Genomic DNA, 25,342 nt, shown 5'->3' on the forward strand with positions numbered 1-25,342 from the left:
TCACGTAAGTGTGATCATCTGTAAAAACCCAGTATAAATAAATAAATAAATAATTACCATACTAACAAACAAGTCAAAAACTCTCAACAAATCTTGTAACAAGATAATAATCAATAATGAAATAATCTCAAATAAAGATGATATATGTAAACATTTTAACGACTACTTTTGCAACATTGGGTCCTCATTAGCTGATAACATAAAAAATAAGCCCGCACACAATACAGCTAACGAAACAACGTTAGAGCATAATAGTAATCAATCACTATATCTTCAACCTACCACGGAGCTAGAAATAAACAGAATTATTAAATCACTTAAACCAAATGCAAGTGCTGGCTATGACACAATAAAATGTAAAACAATACTCAACCTGTCCGAACTATTGGCTCCCCCTATTTCAAAACTAATTAACCAATGCATTACAGAGGGGACCTTTTCAGATTGCTTTAAAATTGCGAAGGTAATGCCAATATAATCAAATCTGGATCAAAAACGGATACGTCAAATTATCGGCCAATCTCAATTTTACCAATTCTATCAAAAATTTTCGAACATGTAATTTATGAAAGATTAAACAAATTTCTACTAAACAAATCACTGCAATATAATAAACAATACAGTTTCAGAAAAAAATCAAATACTCTTTTGGCAACTAATGATCTAATAAACAAACTAAGAACCAGCATAGACAATGAAAATTACGCTATAGCAATCCTCGTAGATCTCCAAAAAGCATTCGATACCGTGAGTCATGTGATACTACTAAAAAAAATTGAAAAAATAGGTGTAACCGGCCCTGTTCTCCAACTCATTAAATCGTCTTTAAATAACAGAATGCAATATGTCAGCTTATATAACAAAAACAGTCAACACAATAATATAAATTATAGTGTTCCTCAAGGATCTATATTAGGGCCTCTCTTGTTTCAAATATATATTACCAACGATATCTGTCAGTTAAACCTAAATGGGGAAATTTTTTTATACGCGGATGATACTGCCATATATTATTTTGGTAAAAACATAGAAAACTTACTTGAAAAAGCCCAACTGGATCTTAATAAATTAAATAACTGGCTAATTAAAAATATATTTACTATTAACACAAAAAAAAAACAAATTACATGATCTTAAGTTCACAAAAAAGAAAAACGCCGTCTCATAAACCTTTGCAAATAGAAGGAAAAAACTTACAAATTTCAGAGAGTGAAAAATACCTGGGACTTCATATCGATAAACACTTATCTTTTAAACACCACATACAAAAAGTAAAAGAAAAAATTATCCCACTAATTGGTGTATTTGGTAGAAAAGCCCATCTTCTACCAATACAAGTGAAGAGGGTATAATACTTTAGTTTAATTCAATCCCATCTAAATTATCTCATAGAAATATGGGGAAACACAAACATCACATATCTAAACGAAATTCAAATAATACAAAATAAAGTTATAAAAAAAACTTTTTAACTATAGACTAGATACCCCCACCAAAAGAGTATACCAAGAAACTAACTTACTTAAAATTAGAAAACTGTACGAATACAACATATGCCTATTAATTCACAAAATCCAAAATGGCCTCATACACACAAATACTTCATTTATGAAAACATCACAAGTACATGACCACCACACAAGACAACATAATAAATTATACACAAATTCAGCAAAGACAAAGTGTGGTAAAAGAAACATAGGCCATGAGGGTGTACACATATATATTCTCCTTCCTGATAGCCTGACAACCGTAAATAGAATAAATATATTTAAGATAAAACTGTTTGCCCTCAAGATCAATGAGCAAAACCAAAATGCTCTTACTTAAGAAAATTATGTTACTTAGGTAGTAAACCATAATTATTAATATATATATTATTTTTGTTTTAATCAATGTACACTTAAGTTAACAAAGCGATGTATGTATTTCTTTTAACTTAATAAATAACTAAAAAAAAAAAAAAGTTGTAATTTAAAACAAACTTGAATGTCGCATATCATCCTGAGCAGTTTAAGATCGTCGGGAAAATGCTGGTAATTCCCTGGACTCATTGCCACCTATGCATACGTATTGTATTCTGTTTTTTAAATACGTTGCAAGAAATTGTATTAGAGGTTAGTCAAAGCCTATTATATGGATCTTTCGTAAGAGTACGTCGTGATCTACTCGGTCGAATGCTTTTGCTAAGTCAGTATAAATCAGGTCAGTTTGATATTGTGCGTCCAATTCTTTTGCTACTTTATGTAAAATAGTACCTTTAATTCTTTACAAGCCATTAAACTATTATACGTATCTCTAGTAAGAAGTCGAATTGAATATAACTCAGTAGTTTGGTCTACATCTTACAAAATTCACATTAACAACATTGAGCGAATACAAAAAAAAATTCTACGTTTTATAAATTTTAAATTAAATATCCCTGTCGAAGACTTAAAATGCAATTTCTTATTAAATACTCTAAAAATACATACATTGGAAGATAGACGTAAAATAAACGATTTAACGTTCTTATTCAAAATACTTAACTCTAAATTCAACTGTTGTGAACTCCTGCAACTTATAAGCATACATACACCCACAGTAACAACACGACAAAATAAAATATTCTACAGCAGCACACATAAGTGTAACTACATTGCCCACTCTCCGATACAACGACTTCACACCATGGGAAATCATTACTTGTGTGATGTTGACATACCTATTCAATACCAACTTGGCAAGTTTTGTGGATCATTTAAAACATTTATTTCAACAATACTCCTAAACACATCATGTTAACCTACAAATAGCTGTAATTTTCTGTTTTTGTTTCTTGTGTTTGTATGACTTGTTGCATAGCTTTTATCAAATGTAATTCTTTTTTGTAACTTTTAAAGTATCTGTCAAATTAAAATTATGTATACTACCAACCATGTAAAAGCCCTCTGGGCGTTAAATAAATAAATAAAAAAAATGTAAAAGTTCAAGGAGATTGGAAATAGTAGATTTTTTTGACAGAAAACCATGCTGATTTCCCCGAAAGAATGGTTTTATTTTACTTGTCAGTTTTTCACAAATTAGTGTTTTAAAAATTTTTGGAAAAGATAAGACCGCTACCGGTCTATTATTATTTACCTCAGTTTTGCAACCCGACTTGTATATTGGGCTCACCTTGGCGAGTTTCCAAGATTGGAAAAAGGTGGAAGTAGCAATACTGAGGTTGGTTATGTAGCATAAAGGTTTGTATAAATACTCCCCTAACATGATAATTACATGAGGTGGAATTCCATCCGGTCCCGTAGCCTTGTCGGGTTTTTGGTTTTGATTGCATATTTTTACATCCTCGGGTCTGAATTTTTCAAGAGAGATTGAATCTATAAATTTCGGCACCTCTTGCTGGAGGCTTTCCGCATCAAAGTTGGGACATACTTGATTGTAGATCGATTTAAATTAGTCCGCAAATTTCTAAGACACTAGTTGGGGACACTGGATGATTTCATCCGCATCCATGAGTTCTATAGAAGTACCCCCCCTTTGTTTTTGTCATCTGATTTATTGCCAAAAGTTTTCGACATCGCTTTTAATCCCATTTTCAACATTAGCCTGCTAGCCCACTAGCCTAAGTAAAGTTTCTTTTTTTTTAAAATCATGTATTTTTTTAGTTCATATCTTTTTGCAGAGAATAATGAATCTAAATTGCTTTTAGTTGCTTTATATTTTCTGCGAAGAGATTCCTTGAATTTAATTTGATCAATTATACATTTGTCAAACCCCACCGGATATTAGAAATTTTCTTTGCCTGTTTTTTTTATGGGGGCACACTGCACATAGATCAAAAATACTACTCAATAACACTGGTCGACATTTATTTTTTTAAGTGCTGTCCCTTAAGCATAGCTAATTTTTTTTATATGTATTTAGTATCCATAAACACGAAATGAAACAAAAAAAAATTTTAATAGGTCAGTTTTTTTTATTATTTAACTTTTTTTTTTACATAATTCTTCCATAGTATGACGGGTACTTACTTAACAAAATTTCAAAACTAATTCAATTTAATTTTTTTGCTCCTGATTTGCGCTTGTGAGTATTTTGAGAGTCTCTCTGCAGGGTCCAGCAATAGTCTGCTATCATAGATGGACTCCACTTTCCTTGGTATCACTTTTCCATATCCGCAATGTCCTGGTAAAATCGTTCGCCGTGCTCGTCACTGACATCTCCCATATTTTCGGGGAAAAAATTCAAATGAGAGTGAAGGAAGTGTATTTTTAGTGACATGTTACATCCCATATTTTTATAGACTATGAGCATTTCAGACACAATGCTGATATAGTCTTCACTTTAATGACTTCCAATAAAGTTCTCGACAACATTCTTGAAGGCTGACCAAGCCGCTAGCTCGACTGGTCTCAACACTGTTATAAAATTCGGATCAGTCAAGACCTCCCTTATTTGTGGTCTCACAAATATTCCTTCTTTAATTTTTGCGTCGCTGACCTTAGGAAACTTTTGCTTTAAGTAAATCATGCCATTTCCATCCTTAGAAAAGCCTTTTGAAAAAAAATCATCAAACCCAATTTAACGTGTAAGGGTGTAAGTAAGATATCTTTAGATTTTACTAAGGGAGCATGTTGAACATTCTTCGTGCCAGGTTTAAGGTGCTTTCTAGTAGGCCAGTCCTTGGTCGTTCCTGTCTCTGCTGTCCCACTTGCACAGAAAACAACAATACTTTGTGTATCCCGCTTGCAGTCCTAGAAGGATTATTATTAGATCACCACATATTTTCCATTCGTATTTTACATATTTATTTTTTGTTAACAGCAGCTTCATGTTGTCATAGTTCTCTTTCATGTTTGCAGCATGACCAAATGGAATGGATGGTCAAAAATCAAAAAATCAATGATAACTCACGAATAAAAAAGAATTAATACACATTTTAGTAAAACTTAAAACCCATAAAAACCTGACGTGATATAAAAAACTAATCACATATCTGAAATCAGCGTGAAATTTCCAGTCAGATTTGGCTACTTTCGTTAGAAAGGGACAAAAAATGTGTTGACCAGTGTAATCAATACCGAGTAAAAATATTCCACTGCATTATCAACAGATTTTATGTCATGTAAATATTTCCAGTCAAAAAAAGAGAAAATATTTGTTTACACAGGTTAATGTTTAAATGTTTAAAAATAATTTTTGTTGAAGTGAATTCTTTCAAGGAAAGGATTTTGATTTGCGGAGTTTGATTAATTGTCGATAGATGGCTCTGCTAGTCCAACCGGGCGAGAGTGAAGAGCGTTGCGCCTGTAATGGTTAGTACACACGCAAAGCTCACATCAACAGATAATATAAAGCACAATAGCGCTCGCCATACAATCCCATACAGACCCGACACACGTAAAAAGATAACGCGCTATAAGTGTGGTTCTGAACTTCGCTAACCGAATTTATTTTACGTAACCGCTCCCGACGCGATATTTGAAAAGTTATGCGTCCCCCTCTCCGCCGCAAAAAGGAGAGGGGGTCATTTTAATTACGGAGCTACCAACTAAGTTCCGTGTTCCCTTAGTAAAGTTGTCACTTTGACAGATGAAATTATGTTCCTCGGCCGCTCTCGAATTCAACTGACCCCCTCTCCTACCATAGGTACAAATATTTGATAGCGTCGTGTGTCGGTAGAAAAGATGATGCGCTGTACATTAACTTTTGATGTGAGCTTTGCGTGTGTACTAACCATAAGTGGTTTTGATAGTTTTATTCGTATATCTAATATAGGGTGGTATTTATCTTCTAGAACTAAAGGCTCATCACTTCGACTGACGTCACTAATATTTGAGTTAAACAAGATCGAGTATATTGTTGAAATATTTTTTATAGCATTATATTGTCTGAGACCATTTGAGCTTAGGAAATATGAATGTTCACGTATTATCTCCTTGGGCTTATTTGTGAGATTGAAATCTCCCAGTATTATTATACTTTTGTTGCTTGCCTTCGATGTCTCTAGGTCGATATATTCGCAGAATGTAATACGGTTTTTTGGAGTCATATACTACGCTTATGTAAGCCGTGAAATTATTTTTTGTCACTTTAACTGAGGAAGAATTGGAAAATACAAAATCTAGAAGACGAGAGTTTGCATTGTATACGTAGTTTAACAGCCTAAGGCTTAGGAAATTTGATATCTCGATTATTTCATGAGAACCATTATTGATGTTGTCCGTGCACGAAGTTTTATTATTTTCTATGTCCCATGTAACATTAGGTAGATTGTAGTCTCCTGTTAAGATCATAGTGGCATCAGGAAATTTTCTTCGGGATGTTTCAGCTTCAAGGTAGTTGCCTTTATATAGTTGGGCGTCCGAAGATGGGAGAATATAGATTCAGTTGATTATATTGTTTTTCCTTTTTGGTAGACACCATTATGAATAGTTGTTTTAGATGTGGATTGATGCATTTGAGTTTTCCAAATTAAATTTGTTATTTATAGATATTAGCTCACCAGCTCCTCTTGTTTTTTCGCTAATGCATTTATCTTTTCTGTATACTTAATGTTCAAAGAAACCCAACTCTTTATTGTCTATGTTTTTTATCTAGCCAAGAATTTTTTGATCATGGTTAAACGATATATTGTTTTTTAAAGTATGTTTCTTGCTTAGCAAAATTTTAGGCCACTTTGTTTCCGGAAACTCGACCTTTATTCCTCTCGGTTTGTCGACATTCTTTTTACTCAATCTGTAAATTTTTAGCTCTAGGTTTGTTGTTGACACTTCAGTGTCGGAAATTGTTTTCTTGACAGATGCTATGTCGCTATTCATTGATTCTATCTGAGATAATGATGTATTCTTAATAATTGTAAAATTATGTAATCAATGTCGTTATCCTGCTGTGCTCGAGATGTTCCCGTATTATCAAATCGCTTTAAACTTTATTATACAATTTGAGGATTTAGAAGGGGTGCAAGTTAAAATTAAAGAACATTACCATCTTGAAGTAGTAAAGATTCCTGTTTACAAATAATATAATGGGTAATTATTATAAATGACTACCCCTCTGGATGCATGTTTTAATATTTTTTTTCCGATTTTTGACGAGTGAATCTAAAATCATACCACCACGTAACCGCACCAAGAAGCAAAATGAAAAATTTTATCGAGTAATCAAAGATTTTTATAAAAAAGAGTATGTCTATATTAATCACCAATCAAATAAAAATAATTAACCTTCAAAGCTTTGGCATTTGTACATTAACAATAAATGTACATATCTATTACATAATTAAGACAAACGTCAATGTCACTGATTTCATCATCGCAAAGCTAATTGTGGCAATCAAGATATATTTTTTTTCTTGCAAAATACGTCAATGTGATGCTGTTGTTATGTCTCCATAATTTTGTCTTCACTTTTAAATGAAAAGAGGCGTAGAAATCTTCCGATTTTGATTAACGTAATGAGATAAATAAATAATTTTATGATAACGATTGAGAACAATAACATTTAGATAATAGCCACATTAGTGAAATATTAGATAAAGTTTTGGCAATTCTATAAAATACCCCTTTTGCAAAATGTAGGTATAAGTTTTTGTTTGATCGAAAAAATCAAAATCTGATAAAACAGGAAACTGGAATTTACATTTAAAGACAACATTTGACATACTAGATACCCTACTTACATGAAGCAGACCATCTCCCTTACGCAAAATATACTTTATGCATAAGAAATATTGAATCTGAAATCTAAGCTCACAGAAAGAAAGTACGACTAATTCACTAAAAATGTATTCTTTATCGTAAGAAGAAAGGAAATGTTTCGCTCAAGAGTTTGGACTCTTTTGTTTTGTCACTACATTGAGAAATTTCTTATGATGTAATAAAAAAGCACTACAGACAAGTAAGCTACAAGACAGGGGAACAGAATGTTGAGCTTAGGGAGAGCCAAAAGTTACAGGACAACCAAGATTTATCAACATTTGTAAACTGGTTAAACCAACACAATCCTTTTTCTAAAAAGTCGGGTGAATTAATTTGATTAGTATCAGACTCAACTGTAACATGTGACGTAGTAGGGTTTAAAGCTATGAAGAATATGACAAGGCAAAGTTTTTCTGAGGTAAAACAAAACAGATCGGATAAGGTTCTACGAAAGCTTACAGTTATATATAATAGTTAGAAACAAATAGGCTGTAGTTAACCTTCAGCAGATATTCGGTAGAATAGCTTGCGTGTGTGACAGTCATGCAAAGCTCAAAATCTATTTTGAGTTCGAACCAGCTGATGCAGTCAAGAAGAACTGCAAAAAACACCAAGTGAAATGCTATTTTGACCAGCGTATAGACAGGAGAAGGTATGTTTTAGGGTTTAACACGGCTACTTTTGATAACAAAGCCTAGCATGCAGTAAGCTTTTTTCACAATATTCTTAATGTGCTCAATGAAATGAAGTTTGGAATCAAAAAGCACTGCTAGGTCTCTGATGCAGTATACGCCTTTGAGTGAATAGTTTCCAATTTAATAATTGTTTATGACAGCATTGTGACTTTTAGTAAAGCCTATTTGAATTCATTTGTTGTAACAAATAGAAGAAACCAGTTACTGTGGTAAAAGAGGAATCTTCTATTATTGTTATAATGATAAGAATGCTGAAAAGACATCTATTGACATTATTGAATATTACTTTTGTAATAAACAACAGTTAGAGCAAATAACATTAGTTACTTTCAACACCTTTCTCATACAATTTACACCGTCCAACTTTTTTCAGGTATAAAACATATTATATATATAGTATATATGTGGTATATATTTTTACTATATTATTGTGTATATATGAATTATGTATTATATATTGTCTCATTTTATGCCTTCTGTAAGAAAAGTACAATTAATTCCGGTGGTTTAAACTTAAAAAAAACATGGTTCATATATGTACACAAAATTACAAAAGTTCATCAAAATTAACAAACTTTAGGGCTTGTGCGGGAGACCTAAAATCCATTTTTATGAATAAAAATCGTTTCTTACTTATTTGTATGCCCTTATATTACTGTTTTTTAACTTGGAATAAACACAAAAGTTACGATTTAATTTATTTTCAATTTAAAAAAAAATAAATATTTTTTGAAAAAAATTAAAACTTTAGGCCTTGTGCGGGAGACCTAAACATTTTTTCAAAAATCCAAAATTTTTTGTGGTAAGTTGTGGTACCTAGTAGCAACTTTTTTTCAACTTGGAATTTGAAAACAAAAAAAAAGTTAAAAATCGATACACCCTATTGTATATACATATAAAATTAAACACCATTGATATGTCCCGCGGCACCATAAGAACTTCTAAATTTTTGTAACATAAGTTTTGCAGTTATAAAACCCCGTGAGGAGGGCAGGACTTAGTAATATGAAGTGTGTGGCCACTTTAATGGGTTATCCTGCAGTAACAGATCTAAAAATGCTGATAAACCTGACTTAATTCACGTCGGGTTAAAAACATCTTTAGTAATGGTACAAAATTTACTCACTTTAAATAATATATTGTAGATTTGCGGCGCGTTCCTGAGTTGAAAATACTCTGATTATCGCCCTAGTGTAAGACCACCATTCAGAACTGAAACGTTCCTCGAAATAGCTTAACCGTGTTTGGTGACCAAAAAAAAATTCAGGGTTCTAAAATTTTTCAACACTTATATAAGAAAATCAAAAAGATTTTGTTATATTTTTCCCTACCCATTTTCCTAGTTTTTTTTTAGATTTTTCCCTTTTCAAGAATTTTTGTCAGAAAAATTAACGTACCCAACATTAAAAATATCAATACTTCACATAGTATAAAAAAGATAGATGTTTTCATAAAAAATCTCGACCCACTTTTACCTAGCCGAATTATCCAAATTTTCCAATTAAAAAAAAACCTTTTTCCGAAGTATTTTTCAGTTTTCCCAAAGAATGTTTTAGGACGAGTTGTTTCGGAGAATTTGAACAATTCATCAAATTTCAACGTTCATTTTCGGGTTCTGTGAAAGACTTATTCAAGTTCTGTTTTCATATCATTGTAGGCTAGTTGCTTGACAAAACTGAAATAAAAACAGTACTTGAAAAAATCTTTCACAGAACTTGAAAATGACCGTTGAAATTTGATCAATTGTTCAGATTCTCCGAAACAACCCGTCCTTAATATATAAAAAGATTTACAGGATCATAAATTTCCGAACATGAAAAATTACCAAACTTCGAACAAAAAAATCAAAAAGATAATCAAATCATACAGCGATTTCTAACGTTAATTATTGAAAAGAAAAAAATCAATCTTCATGTATTACGATATTTTTGTAACAGTTTTTTTGTCCCGGTGACTGAAGCACGGGTAGCACTGTTTTAACGGATGATTTGAGATATGTTTTGTATGGTATCTGACTTACTGTTTCAAAAGAATGGTAAGAGTGTAAGATGGATGGCCGACACATATCACGTTCTGTTTCGTTACAAAAAATGGATGAAGTTATTTCAAATATTGTAAATTCTGTGGATTTTTTTGACAGTGCTGATAGTGTAGAAGAGATCTATATGTATCTACATGAACAAGCCATTGTTTACCTGTAATTGTTTTTATTTCATGTTATCAATCGATTACATCTTAAATGATTAACCGTGGGTGAAAAAATATATCGTTTTGGAACTAAAATTAATTTCACTTTCAATATTTTATTATTTGCTTTGGTAATTTTATTATTTTCTCCCTAATTATATTTGGTACATATTAATATGGAATATACCTTAAATTATTTCCTGTGTTCGTGTAAAGGATGCTAGCCAACAACCTTTTCCCAGTTTTCGTGTTTAATTATTATGTTTCAAATCACATTACTGCAATGAACACAAAGAAAAGTAGAAACGAGTCATAATTTATAATATAATAATTAATAATATAATAATTAATAATAGATAATATAAAAATAAATTTATAATTTTTAATTTATTTATGAATAATGTTATTTTTATGCATCCAAACATTCAAAATGCTATATTTCAAAACATTGTTTTTGTCAGTTAACACGGTCTATATCCGAGCAGCTCAAATCATATATTAAAATGGTAATTTTGAAATTTTATAGCTCTCTAAGCGATTTCAGCGGCGTTTTCTAAATTCTTGATCAAGGATTGGCAGTAATTTCTTAGTTAGTGGTGTTTTTCATTTAGTAGATATAAGTTTTCATTCGTCCAGTAAATTTCAATTTAAACGACATGCTTTAGTTACGTAACCATTCGCAAATGTTTTTTATTTAGAAACCAATAGAGATTTAGGTTCCTAAAATGAAATGTGAAAGGTAAATTTTTTCACAAATTCTAATAATTTCTGTTGTACATACAAAACTCTACTATCATGGAACTTTACTAATAATTGCTGTTGTACATACAAATGGGCAAAACTCTAATAATTGCTTTTGTACACATAAAAGGGCAAAACTCTACTAACAGGGAACTTTACTAAATTTGGCGAAGCGTGTTTTTATTTGCTAGTTTATATAAATATACTATGGAGGTAAAAGTTTGCTTATAAATCAAATTAGCACTCATAAGAATATTTAGGTTTATTTACAATTCGTTTGACACACATAATGAAATTTGATATTTCAAGGAGAAGGTGAATAGCGAACACTTCGGGAGCACTTCGCGATCTATTGACTCGTCGGCAATCAGGAACAGAATGAATGGCTTCTCACTAGCTCGCCCCTCGCTGTGTTGGAGCAAAAATAATATGAGGAAAGATAATACGATGAAAAATTATCTGCCGTTTAGTATGAGTAATTTTGTTCATAAACCTTATATCTAAGACGCAGAGACAGGTAAAAGTAAAATGAATCCAACTATCCTCGGTCTCCCCAATACTCTGATACACCTCGTGTAATATGTGCCTTCATGTTTCCGGCTTTTTTTCACATTTTGTAATTACTTTAATTTATTGTTTTCTACACCTAGGCTTACTTGTGAATATAAAGCGTGCAAACGCAGGTGGTAAAATCTCTTAGTTCGCAGGTATGATAATAATCGGTATAATTAGATTACTTGTAATAAATAACAATGAAGTTCCAACAGGCATAGATATGCAATCGCAAAATCAAACCAAGACCAAATTGACTAATTTTATCAGGTCAATAAAGATTTGATGTAAAAAAAGGTAAGTCAGTATCATCACCAATCAAAAAAAGATAATTCGTCTTGATAATTCCGGATGTGTCCGAATTTATAATAAACAAAATTTTGTCGTCACCTTAGTTAGTAAATCTTAAAAATTATTGTGGTCTATTTTGACAACTTTACGCGAAGACAAAAAATATTGTTCTATGAAAGAATTTTTTAAATTTTAAGAATACCTTTTCGGTTAACGGCTCCGCGCTGCGAATACGTCGCGACGCTGTCCACCGACCAGACGCCAGGGATACTTGGTCACCCAAGCGCATTGGTGACCTTCATCTGCTTCTCCTGCCTTCCACTTTCGAGTGACCATGAGTTTCTCCAGCTTGGAGTCCTCAGTTTGGCGAGCAACGCGTTTAAAGTATCATAAAATTGATAAAGTATCTTCACGATTTAAAAAATAAATATTTCTGTGATTTCTATGATGTTGGGTTATCTTTTGATTTATTAATCATTTACGTTTTGTAGTAATATCGCGGATCCCATGGAAAAGTAAAGTAAACCAAAAAAAGTATACATAAGTTTTCTGTGGGGAATGATGAAAAGGACCGCCTTTCTCCAATTATCCTTTCTACACAGTCCGCGGAGGAGGGAAATTATTTTATGGAGGTTTTCAAAAGGCACAACAATATAAACATATTTACTTCACTATTCTGAATAAACCATAAATGGAATGCATAGGAAGATAGGGGGCATTCAAATTCACAATTTGTGAAAATGCGAAATTTTACTAATTGAGGTGACGATGTTGAGTAATGAAGACATTCGTCAATGTCACTGATCTCAGCATTCATCAGATTAATATTTTTCTTGATAATATCGGTTACGCGATTCCGTTGTTATGCCCCCATAAAAGTAGTTATGGTACTATGTGAATAAATTATATAAGTTTCATGAAAACAATAAAACGATTTAGATAATATTTTAAATTTGATAAAGTTAATAAGATTTCTATAATCAGGCAACTGACAATGTGAGAGATTAGATTAATTTTATAAAAAACTATAAAAGAGTTTTTTTTGCATAATGGAGGTATCAGTTTACGTTTGACCGACATAATGCGTTTCTTCTTGAGTGCAATTTTGGTGTTAGTGGGAGTGGCCTCGATTTCGGGTAAATTTTCTTTTACTATCCATTGTTATCCTTACAAGAGTAGGTATATATTTTTTTATGTGAATACCGCACTAGAGTCAACAACTGCTCCTAATCACCTGGAGCCAGTGAGACTATGGCATCCCCAATTTGGGTATTTTGTGAGCAGTGGCGGCTCTTTACTTTTAGGTGAACTACAGTACCTACATATATTACAAAAAATGGCATTATTGATGTTTTTTGAATATTCGGTTTTTTGTATTAAGATTTTCAGGAAATCCATGCGGCGTGCGGTCATACTGAAATTTCCTGAAAAACTTTCTATGACAAACTCGAATTTGGAAATAAAAAATTGTTTTGACCTAAACAGCATCAATAATGTCGAATTTGTCAAACTTAGCACCCTATTACACTCAAAATTCACAAATCGCCATTTGTTGTGAAGCTGAAGGCAGTGGAGGCTGGATAGAGGGATTATATGGGGAAGAGGAAGGTGGGGATTCAGATCTGATTCACTTAACACGGTCAAAACCATCTCAAGTAACGTTTCAATTGTAAATGGTGGTCTTACACCAGAGCGATACTGAGAGTTTCTTTCATCCTGGAATGTGCCGGAAATAACCCAATATTATCTTATGTTATCAAATTGTTAAATAACACAGAATAATAAAATAAAACTTGCTTGCCCACGCCCTAATTACCTCTAGATTGCTAGTCGAGAGCCTTACCCTAGAACCGGCGACCTCTAGATTGCTGGTCGAGAGCCTTACCCTAGAACCGGCGACCTCTAGATTGCTGGTCGAGAGCCTTACCCTAGAACCGGCGACCTCTAGATTGCTGGTCGAGAGCCTTACCCTAGACTACGAATAGGTTTCGCAAATCTCTTATTCCGCAATAAAAACATTTTCAATTTAAGATGGACAAGAACCGTGAATAATTTTTCAGCGGAATACCGCCGCACTATTAATACGCACAGATTATTAAAATAATACTGCGTTTCATTTTATTTATAAGAAATAACTATTTACGTCGGGGGAAATGCAAAACAATGCATTAAATATTTGTTACAATTTAAAAACCTACGTTTTATTTTTCATTTTCAGTTGAGGCCATGTTGAATTTGATACAATTTATTCATGACATTAGACATAGGCCTTTAAAAAATAAATTTCATGCTAATTTTTCATTATCATTTAAATTATTATTATAATTAAATTAATACTCACGTTATTAGAACAAAAAACAATGAACATTAAAAAATAAAAATTAATTGTCATTGTTAAAACTTTATTTACAATTTTAGAATGCCAGAAAAATCACTAACCGCAACAGTATTACTAGTATATTGTATACTGCTACTGTTTGTTAAATTCAATAATACCCACAACACAATTTCGTAATATTTCATATAATTTCAAATAGGTAGTAACTCAATCCTATCGTAGTAAGGGAGATTAAGTGATTATATGGTTGTATTGTTCCAACAGCCCGCCTGCACCCCTTCTTCATGGAGTACAGGGAGGGACAAAGATACTTTATTGCCGAGGACAAGCAGGGAAAGCTCCAGATTGTGGACAGGCTCGCCACTGACCCCGAATCTCGGTTCACCGCCTCCTCTGATGTCGTCTTCTACCTATACACCAGGTAACCTACTTTACAACATATACACTACCAAGGCATCATGAGTTCAATTCCCTTTCAAGTTCAATCCTCCAACATAAGCAACATTTTTCGCTTTCGAATATTGTAAGGTTACGTAAAAGATAAGGTAAGGCCGTCGTGTGTTGTGTGATGTTAGAGGGAAGTGAGAAATTGTTGAAACAGGGAAAGTATTTCAGTTATTCTTAGTCTGAAAAATAAGAAGTATCCTTTGTTTGATCTAATTGAAGTCTGCACTATCTACTAGTCAGTTTTTTAATTCATGTTTTGCTTTACTACAACGAAAAGTCTGTCTGTAATTGCACTACATTTTCTCAGAGAATCAAATTATTATTCAATAATATTCTGGTACAGTTTCGCTTTTACTACAGTCGAACATTTTAGCTTCGTCGTTAGCTTCGATTACTTGCGAGTCGTCGCTTTTTCTTAACTAAACACTGCCAAACATTGTCTGTATTATATTTATATTCAGGAGATTTGTTAAATTTTGCTTACCAGAGTAATTGTTTAATTGCAGGTGTTTTTGCGTTGATAAATATATTATTTTGTGGACTCCGAGTAATTATTAATTTCATATGGGCTGAAGACTTCTTTATTTTTATTCATTTGATTATGCTTTCATTTGTCTCCTTCGTATTAAATTGCAAAGTAATTATGTTCTTGCTGTGTATTTCACGATATTTCTTATTTCTTTACCCTTTCTCCCAACCATTCCCAGGGATGACGGATATCGTTGTCGAATTATACACAATTTGGCTGGCAGCAAATTTGGGATTTTCTTATTTTAGTAAGTCATCCAATTTTGAGTAATTTTCGTCTGATGAATGTTCATTTTATCAATTTTATTTACAATATTGTCAATTTAACTTTACCAAATACGCCTTGCGTGGACGCCTTTTATATACTCTTCAACAGATTTATTTCTTTGCATCAAGAAATAATTTTTTTAGGTGTAACAGAAGCAAAAATTCTGATACAATGAGTTTGCATGCCCCACTTGAAAGCAATAAATATTATTAAATTTATTTTAGTACCGAAAAATAATACTTAAAATGAGATTGGTACAAATGCATAATTCATTGTTATATCAAAAATAATAATCAATTAATTACATAAAAAAAGTATTTATGTAGGTATTCCCAGCTTATTGGTAGATTAGAATGAGACACACTCGTGTGTAAGCGGTCCCGATATACTTTCGCCGAGCGCGCTTTCAGCACATTCGAATTGTGTATGAAAGTAGTCAAATATATTTGTACTAAAAAGCTAAAAAGATTGCATGAAATGATTTGTGATTGTGGCAAAACACAAGTTTTGCTTATAAATTAGCTCTAGGGCTATTATGTCATGTATAGAATTCTGAATAAAATTAGTAAATCGAGCTAGGTATCTCATTAAAATGACAGTTCAACACGCCCACAAAGAGTGATAAAAAGTCATGAAAAGTGAGGAAACAAAAACTAGGTTAAATATCTTACATAGGTAACTATTTAACCTAGTTTTTATTTCATCACTTTTAATGACTCTATATTTCTTTTTAAAGGTGTGTTTAATTGTCATTTTGATGAAATATCATGGAACCGTTTGAAACAAGTACCCTTTGAACTTTTTAAATAATTGCTAAATAATATTTAAATACAAATGTCCCCATTTAAGTTATTGGTGGACATATAAAAAACATGTCAAATAAATTATTTTTTTTCTAGTTGGCACTTTTGAAAAGAATAAAACTTCAGTGACATCTATCGACGAAATCTGATAATTAATGACAGTACAGTGTGAATATTATGCTGATCACCAGACTATAACAAATACTGAATATTTTAGGAGTAACCCCACTACCGGTTACGTACTCAAGAACGGAGATGCTGCGAGCTTGAGCGGGTCCAACTTCTCCAAGAGTAAGGCCACCAAGATCATCTCCCACGGATGGAATAACGACGGAAACAGCGATGTCAACAAGAACGTCAGGGATGGTAATAATAACTAATACATATTTTGCTTAAAACACGGTTTCAAATGCTACTCCTATTCATGAAAAATATTTTTCTAAAAAAATAACTAATACCCTTCAGATAAACTTTTTGGCAGATTGATTAATGTTATTGACAATAAATAGCTCAATAATGCACTTGAAGAAAGTATACAAACAAACGATTCGAGAAAAAAAAGTACTTGATATGTGAAAAACGTATGAACAACAGAGAGTGATAATATTGATGACTGAAATATGACTGGACTTCATGGAGAGTCACGGACATTCTGGACGCCTGCGACTAAATTACTAATTTTCTAAAATTAATTTAGCATTCCTCGCCGTCTTGGACGTCAACGTCATCTGCGTCGACTGGGGAAAGGGAGCCAACGGACTGTACGGTACCGCCGTGGACAACGTGCCCCTCGTTTCTACCTGGGAGGCTAACTTGGTCGACTGGCTCATCAGCCAGGGCGCCCCCGTGAGCAGCTTCCACATCATGGGACACAGTCTGGGAGGACACATCGCTGGACAAACCGCCAGGAAGGTGACCAGGGGAAAAATTCCTTACTTGACCGGTATGATATTATTATTTTTAACCAGTGCTAATATTATTTTGCTATAAAACCATTGGTCAGACATGAACAAGATTTGGAATTGAAAATGATTTCCCAAGTTACCAAACAGAGCAATTAATCGTCTGGAATTTTTCCCTGCTGTTATGGATATTTATGGTTGAATGTTATCGTGTGAGTGACCACGACGATCGAAACGAATTAGTTTCTACTTTACTTAATTCGAAAACAAATATCTCTTCTGCATAACCACGACCTAGCGCACACATGTGCTAAGTGCAAATTGAAAACATATTTATAAGAAAACTTCAGGTACTAATAAAATATTGAGCACCAAAATTAATCCATTGTAGGAGTAAGTAATGTAAAATTCCCACAAAACATATGTTTACAAAAGGAGTAATCTTAATAAATGTTTTACAAACCACGTAATTTTTGTTACTTTTAAAACTGAACTTAACACATGTCTGCGCAAGGCCATCGATAATATGGTTTGAATTAAATAACTTCATTTTAGATGGAACGGTTTAGTTTTTTATAATTGATTCATTACTCGATTATTATTGATGTTTGTAGCTTTCGACCCTGCCGGTCCTTCGTGGGGTCCCGGAACCGACCGCGTTCGCCCAACCGACGCCGCCTACACAGAGATCATCCACTCCGACGCTGGCTATCTCGGAATCAAGGAGCCCGTGGGCCACAACGACTTTTACCCTAATGAGGGCCAAGGCATGCCTGGCTGCCTGCCCATCAACGTAGGCTGCTCCCACGGCCGCTCCTACGAGTACTTCGCCTCTTCTCTCGACAACACCTACTTCCAGGCCAACCAGTGCTCCAATGTTGACGAGGCCCTCAACAACAAGTGCTCCAACATCGGCAAGTCCTACATGGGAGGCTCCAAGGTTAAGGCCATGTAAGTACACTGATGTCATTTAATATTATATATATAATTGTGTTTACATAATTTGGTTGACTAGAGTTCTTTGACTCTTGACAACCTGTTAACAATACTTAATTGATCTAACTTAGGTACTTGAAATTTTTTCCGTAATTTGACAACTTCTACTAACATGAAAATTTGGTGAAAATTGACAATTAGCACTTACTCAAAAAATTTACATTTTTCCAAAAATTTAAGTTCTTTTGCTGTTTATAATGGATGCATCATTATAAAATTAGTTAATATTGTACTCCAATTTCTCTTGAAGATCACGTATGCATTGATATAAATTCTGGGTGTAAATTAATAAAACTTTAAAATTAACCCAAAAATAAATACGTTACATGACGGAATTGATTTCTAACACACTACTCATAAAGCTTAGCAGCTGTCGTAAATTGTATTTAAGGTATTATAATTTAACGTTTGTCTTATTTTCCAGCAAGGGAATCTACCACCTGACCACCTCCGCCAACAAGCCCTACTACCTGAACTGAAAGACTTCCCCATAATAAATACCATAACTGTATCAGTTTCATTTTGTATTTTGTAATGCATAATAAATGTCTATATTTGCTTTAAAAATTGGTTAATTTTCCTGAAAAGAACGTGATTGCTTATTTTTTAAGAAAATTTGTAAATATTAAGTTATATTGGTATGTAATACCCTTTAATAATATACTTCTTTTTTCACGTAATATAATTTAAATTTACATGGTTACAAGTTCTTCTGAAAGTAAGATAATAATTGATTCTTACCTAAGTAACACACTATTTACTGGGAAATTTGAAAAAATCCTAATATTGGGACACAAGTAATAATGAACAAGTATTATAATTTACACATCCGCGTATAAGCACGACAGCAGAACTTCCGAGCTGAACAATGATGAACCACAAGTGCTCGCGGTTACTAATTCGTGTCTCATTATATATCGTAGTCATTATCTGAAAGGTTCGCCTGAAAAGGTGTTGAATACTTTAAAAATCTTTTTATTAACTAGAGGACATTAATATAATTGCAGTACAGGATGGGGCAACAGTAATCACAAGATGTTCTTTTGCTGTAATTTTTTTGTGATAAAATTTGGTAGTGATGGTTATTCCGCGTAAACCGATTCATATCATGTCAATTTGTATTCTGCGTTTGTTTACTTTACAAATGTCAAAACTGAATTGACGTTTGGCGCCAATTGCAAAAGTTATAGCATTTTCCAAGAAGGTGATTACTTTTGTACTAATCTGTATAATTATCGTGATTATTTTTCTCGTTGGATTTATTGCGCTTCCTTCTTCTATAGTCAGCGTTACATTGTCAATCATCTGGGCAGATATGATACCCTAGTGATGAACACTGTAACGCTGTCCGAAACGTTGGCTATAAAGGAGGAGGCGTAACACGGCATAGTAACCAGAAAATCAAAATAATACTTTTAGCCGCGAAAATCTAAAATCATGTCCAAATGCAGGATACTGTAATTTTGGAGCAAGTGCTTTTAATTTTTTTGGAAAATAACAAATACAATAATAATGTGAAATGCAATAGTAATGACGCTATCCCGCCCTGCTAGGGATGTTACCGTTTTATCAGATCGCTTTACACTTTATTATACAATTTGAGGATTTAGAAGGAGTGGAAGCTAAGATGAAAGAACATACCCATCTTGAAGTAGTGAAAATTCCTGTTATTAAATAATATTATAGGTAATTATTATAAATGACTACCCCTCTGGATGCATGTATTATTTATTTTCAGATTATAATGAGTAAACCTAAAATCAAACCACCAAGTAACCGCTCCAAGAAGCAAACTGAAATATTTTATCGGATAAACAAGGATTTATATAAAAAAGGTATGTCAATCACTAATCAAGAAAAATTAATTAACCTTCAAAGCTTTGACATTAGTAAAATAACAATAAATATACATATCTATTAAATAATTAAGACATACGTCAATGTCACTGATTTCAAAATTGCAAAGCTAATTGTGGCAATCAAGATATATATTTTTTTATTCAAAATACGTCAATGTGATGCTGTTGTTATGCCTCCACAATTGTTACTACACTTTTAAATGAAAAGAGGCGTAGAAATCTTTCGATTTAGATTAACGTAATTAGATAAATAAATTAACTTATGATAACAATTGAGAACAATTACATTTTGATAATCAGGCACATAAACAAACTAGTGGATCTGAAAGATTAGATAAATTTTTGCCAATACTATAAAATACCTTTTTTGCAAAATGTAGGTATCAGTTTGTGTTTGATCGACAAAATGCGATTCTTCTTGAGTGCACTGTTCGTGTTGGTGGGAGTGGCCTCCATTTCGGGTAATTATTTTTTGAATTTAGTTATTTATTTTCATTATCATTCCAATATGTATCATAGTTTGTTTTGATATATACACATATTTTTACTATTCATTTTCAATCTTTTGCTGTTGTACACACTCATAAGAGCTCTTTATATAATAAAACAATATTCACATCGAATAAAACAAGATTCACTATATTTTATTTAAGGCTATATAATACTTATGATCAAACTTAAATATATATAAACTGTCGATTTCCCGAAATATTAATAAATAAATAAAAATTGAATAAAACAATATTCCCATAGAATAAAACAATATTTACATTGAATAAAACAGTACTCAAATTGAATAAAACAATATTCACATTGAATAAAACAATATTCACATTGAATAAAACAATATTCGCATTGAATAAAACAATTTTCAAATTGAATACAACAATATATTTACAATGAATAAAACAATTTTCACATTGAATAGACAAAACGATATGTAGATTTTGATTTGTTGTAGCCGAAAATAAAATTCTCTGAAATGTCAGTTTTTTGACAGGTATGGTGTTCAAAATACAGTAATGAAATATTTCGTTTTTTCATTATTATTATTTTTATCACAGCACTTACCACCTCTGTAAGGAATTATTTAGAACACAGTTTGATCCACTTTGAAAGAGAGATGGACTAAGTATAGAATAATAATTAATAAGGTTACTGCGATGATAATAAGGCTGTATTGTCCCAACAGCCAGCCTCCACCCCTTCTTCATGGAATATAGGGAGGGACAAAGGTACTTTATCGCCGAGGACAAGCATGGAAAGCTGCAGATTGTGGACAGGCTCGCCACTGACCCCGAATCTCGATTTACCGCCTCCTCTGATGTCGTATTCTACCTGTACACCAGGTAACTTACATAACACAACCATGAGTAACAAAGACTTCAACACTGCTTTCAAATATTTATTCAATAGGAAATAATTTCTTTGTTTACCAAACATCAAATATGTCATAAATTCACTGACATTGTGTCAAAATTACTATATGGAACTGCCACTTTAACCTTTCTTTTGGATTTATACGTCGTTTACGAGAAAGAGCGATAGGTTATAACTGGTGACAATATTTTTAGAGTTAAAGTTTTGCTTAAGATTTTTTTTTAAATTTTCTAATGATTAGTTATTCACCGATGATTCTCATTTAGACTTCATGAAAAGAGCCTCATGTATTTTAGTGGCTGATATCATTAAGACTTATATTCGCGATTCTTTATATGCTATTAAATTTTATAAAGTTTGTATGGAAAAGTGCATTTTACGATAATAAACTGAGTGGTTATTTTCTTAAAATTACCCCAACAATGCTTGTTAAAATATATTGATAAAATGGACGAGGAAAAAAATAAGAAGTGAACAAGTTAACATCAATAGTTATAATTAATTAATAAAATGTAAATATATAAGGAAACCGTTTACGTTCAGCAAAAAGAACATTCTGAGTGGCCGATATATATACATAAGTAGTATAAAAAGAAGGAACTCGAAACCAAACAATTACCATATTCTTGAGAATATGGCTTATTATTATAAAGTGAAAAGAAGTTATAAACATTAAGATTTTTTGAAAATAATTTTGATTTTAATATTCATTAATGCGCGCTTTTTAATTTCATATTTTTTATATTTAGGAGTAACCCTACCACCGGTTACGTCCTCAAGAACGGAGATGCTGCGAGCTTGAGCGGGTCCAACTTCTCCAAGAGTAAGGCCACCAAGATCATCTCCCACGGATGGAACAGCGACGGAAACAGCGATGTTAACAAGAACATCAGGGATGGTAAAACTAAAAAAATGATCATATTTACAACAATATAATTCTTAAAGCACTTACTTCATCTCAACTTCTCATGCCACGTGAAGGCCACTTACTTTTATCGAGAAACAAATTTTGAAAAAAACACATAATTTAGTCTTCCCACAGAAAAACTTTGTGAATAAAACCATGAACATTTACATAACCATACCACAGTGATACATTGTAGAATGTAAATAAATTCAAATATATGGTTTTAGAAAATTATAAAACATATGCTTAAATTATAAAATTGTTGAATGCCACATTACAAAAACGGTTTCGGTAGAATCGTCTTTTTGACATTTTTTCATTCTTTTTGACACCATTATGGCGTGAAAGAACAAAGATAGTCACGAATCAATAAATCCTTTATTCATATGATATATTAACAGCCAAAATCAATTTAATTATATAAACATGGTCCGTTCAAAATAATCCGATCTAATAGAGATGGAGGGTATTTTGTCCACCTTGAATGGTTCCACCACAAAGTTACTTCTTCTTGCTGATAATCGTGTGGCTCAATCCAATTGTCCTGATGAGTCTTACGCCTCCGCTCCTCGTACTCCTGCATTGCCTTTATAGACGTTAACACGTTCCGAACGCCTGTTACAAAGTTACTAATTTTATAAAATTAATTTAGCTTTCCTCGCCGCTTTGGACGTGAACGTTATCTGCGTCGACTGGGGAAAGGGAGCCAATGGACTGTACGGTACCGCCGTGAACAACGTGCCTCTCGTTTCTACCTGGGAGGCTAACTTGGTCGACTGGCTCATCAGCCAGGGCGCCCCCGTGAGCAGCTTCCACATCATGGGACACAGTCTGGGAGGACACATCGCTGGACAGACCGCCAGGAAGGTTACCAGGGGAACCATCCCTTACTTGACCGGTAAGATTTTATTATCTCTAACCACTACTAATATCTGTTTATAAAACCCTTAGTCAGACATCAAATATATCAAGTTAGGAGTACTTTTCAAAAGCTCTCAAAAAGATAAGTCGCCTCAATTTTTTTTACAGATATTTGTGGAATGTCGTTCTCTGAGTAGATCAGTGAACTTTCAACGATCGAAATGCCTATGAGATGGTCCAACGAGTTTGATGATATGCTGAAAATATTTTTGTTTTCAAATAAACTTTAGCTATAGATCATATCCTTCCATACCAATAACACGTTTGACAAAATACACACATGTTTTTAAAGCTACCTTAACCACCACGTCATCTTGAAAAATGTGTCGTAAGAAAGGCATAGTGTTAGGTAGCTACCATTTGGTAATATCGTGAAAATGTGGACCAACCGATTAACTGAAATGTTGGATTTTACTTTCTTGTAAATTTATGTATTTGTCGATTAAGATAATTTAACATAAGACCCCTACTTTATGTATATATTATACCGACTTAAACGATGATAACCGAACTCTCTCAATATATTTGACATCAATTCTTTCTAATTAAGATGGAAGAGCTTCTTCCTGGTTTATACATTGATTCAGTACGTAATTATTGTAATTGTTTGTAGCTTTTGACCCCGCCGGTCCCTCATGGGGCTCTGGAACCGACCGCATCCGCCCAAGTGACGCGGCCTACACGGAGGTGATCCACACCGACGCTGGCCTCCTTGGACTTAAGGAGCCCGTAGGCCACAACGACTTCTACCCTAACGGAGGCTCCGGCATGCCCGGCTGCTTGGCAATCAACATAGGCTGCTCGCACAGCCGCTCCTACGAGTACTTTGCCTCCTCTCTCGACAACACCTTCTTCCAGGCCAACCAGTGCGCCACCGCTGATGAGGCCATAAACAACAAGTGCTCCAACCTCGGCAAGTCCTACATGGGCGGCTCTAAGGTCAAGGCCATGTAAGTACCCTCTAATTTATAAAGCTGACGCAGATAATATGACAGTTCAATTATATCTCGTACTATCCTGACAATTTGCACAATTTTGAAAATTTAAACTAACCTGAAAAATTGCACTTATTTCACCATTATTGTACTTATTAGACCGTATGCACCTATTAGAAAATTTGCGGCAATTTCACAACCTAGAGTAACTAGACAAAATTGGCATAAATTTTATATTTGACTGTAAGTTGACATTTTGCCTGACACACAACAGTTTGCACATATTTCGCGATTCGCACTAATTTGACTATTTTCACACGTTTATTATTGATATTGTTTTAAAAATGAGCATTTTAAAATATTATAATCCATTTTATACGACAATTTATATCAACTTGTTTTCATTTCAATTTATTGCTCCTTCATTATGGAAAAACAAGGATACTTGTTCGATTCTCGAGATAGAATTGTTTGCACTGAATAATGCTTAGCAGAAACGGAAAAATGTATCGACTAAGATACTATTTCTTTAGAAAGGTATTGTAATTTCGCAATTGTTTTATTTTTTCAGCAAGGGAATTTACCACTTGACCACTTCTTCCGGCAAGCCCTACTACCTGAACTGAAAACTGTATCAATATTAATACTAATAAAACTGTATCAGTTTCAATTTGTATTTGATGATGCTCTTTCTATAATAAATTTATAAATTTGCTAAAAACATTGATATTTTTATTTCACGGTTTTTTCTAATTTTATTAAATTGACACTTCTACATCCTTAGTTTGGGGTGCATACTTCGATGACTACTCAGAACTAGTACTTAAACCTTTACACCCTTGAGGTAATTTTTTATAAAACTATATAAATTATCAAAGTATTATTGTTATTTAAAGATATCTATCTATTA

The 25,342-nt window shown here is 33.0% G+C and overlaps 2 protein-coding genes across 2 annotated transcripts; both read left to right on the forward strand.

The window, feature by feature from the left end:
- Nucleotides 1-13,210: 13,210 nt before the first annotated feature.
- LOC149425005 (pancreatic triacylglycerol lipase-like) lies at nucleotides 13,211-18,991 on the forward strand. The gene is made up of 6 exons (XM_089650902.1): nucleotides 13,211-13,284; nucleotides 14,751-14,907; nucleotides 16,750-16,898; nucleotides 17,230-17,475; nucleotides 18,049-18,385; nucleotides 18,855-18,991. The coding sequence occupies exons 1-6, from the start codon at nucleotides 13,230-13,232 to the stop codon at nucleotides 18,907-18,909; spliced, it is 999 nt and encodes a 332-aa protein (XP_089507028.1). The 5' UTR covers nucleotides 13,211-13,229; the 3' UTR covers nucleotides 18,910-18,991.
- A 1,446-nt stretch (nucleotides 18,992-20,437) lies between these two features.
- LOC149425006 (pancreatic triacylglycerol lipase-like) lies at nucleotides 20,438-25,129 on the forward strand. The gene is made up of 6 exons (XM_089650903.1): nucleotides 20,438-20,750; nucleotides 21,482-21,638; nucleotides 22,419-22,567; nucleotides 23,229-23,474; nucleotides 24,111-24,447; nucleotides 25,004-25,129. The coding sequence occupies exons 1-6, from the start codon at nucleotides 20,696-20,698 to the stop codon at nucleotides 25,056-25,058; spliced, it is 999 nt and encodes a 332-aa protein (XP_089507029.1). The 5' UTR covers nucleotides 20,438-20,695; the 3' UTR covers nucleotides 25,059-25,129.
- The last annotated feature ends 213 nt before the right edge of the window (nucleotides 25,130-25,342 follow it).

The sequence above is a fragment of the Hesperophylax consimilis genome, chromosome 3 (genome assembly GCF_061612785.1).
Source record: "Hesperophylax consimilis isolate HC1 chromosome 3, BYU_Hcon_1.0, whole genome shotgun sequence".
NCBI classification, from domain to species: domain Eukaryota; kingdom Metazoa; phylum Arthropoda; class Insecta; order Trichoptera; family Limnephilidae; genus Hesperophylax; species Hesperophylax consimilis.

Excerpts from the sequence above, each read along its gene's own strand:
- LOC149425005 (XM_089650902.1), top strand. The coding sequence starts at position 13,230 with ATGCGTTTCTTCTTGAGTGCAATTTTGGTGTTAGTGGGAGTGGCCTCG. Across the intron at positions 13,285-14,750 it reads GGGAGTGGCCTCGATTTCGG|CCCGCCTGCACCCCTTCTTC; the intron begins GTAAATTTTCTT and ends TTGTTCCAACAG. Across the intron at positions 18,386-18,854 it reads GGCTCCAAGGTTAAGGCCAT|CAAGGGAATCTACCACCTGA; the intron begins GTAAGTACACTG and ends CTTATTTTCCAG.
- LOC149425006 (XM_089650903.1), top strand. The coding sequence starts at position 20,696 with ATGCGATTCTTCTTGAGTGCACTGTTCGTGTTGGTGGGAGTGGCCTCC. Across the intron at positions 21,639-22,418 it reads GTATTCTACCTGTACACCAG|GAGTAACCCTACCACCGGTT; the intron begins GTAACTTACATA and ends TTTTATATTTAG. Across the intron at positions 23,475-24,110 it reads AACCATCCCTTACTTGACCG|CTTTTGACCCCGCCGGTCCC; the intron begins GTAAGATTTTAT and ends AATTGTTTGTAG.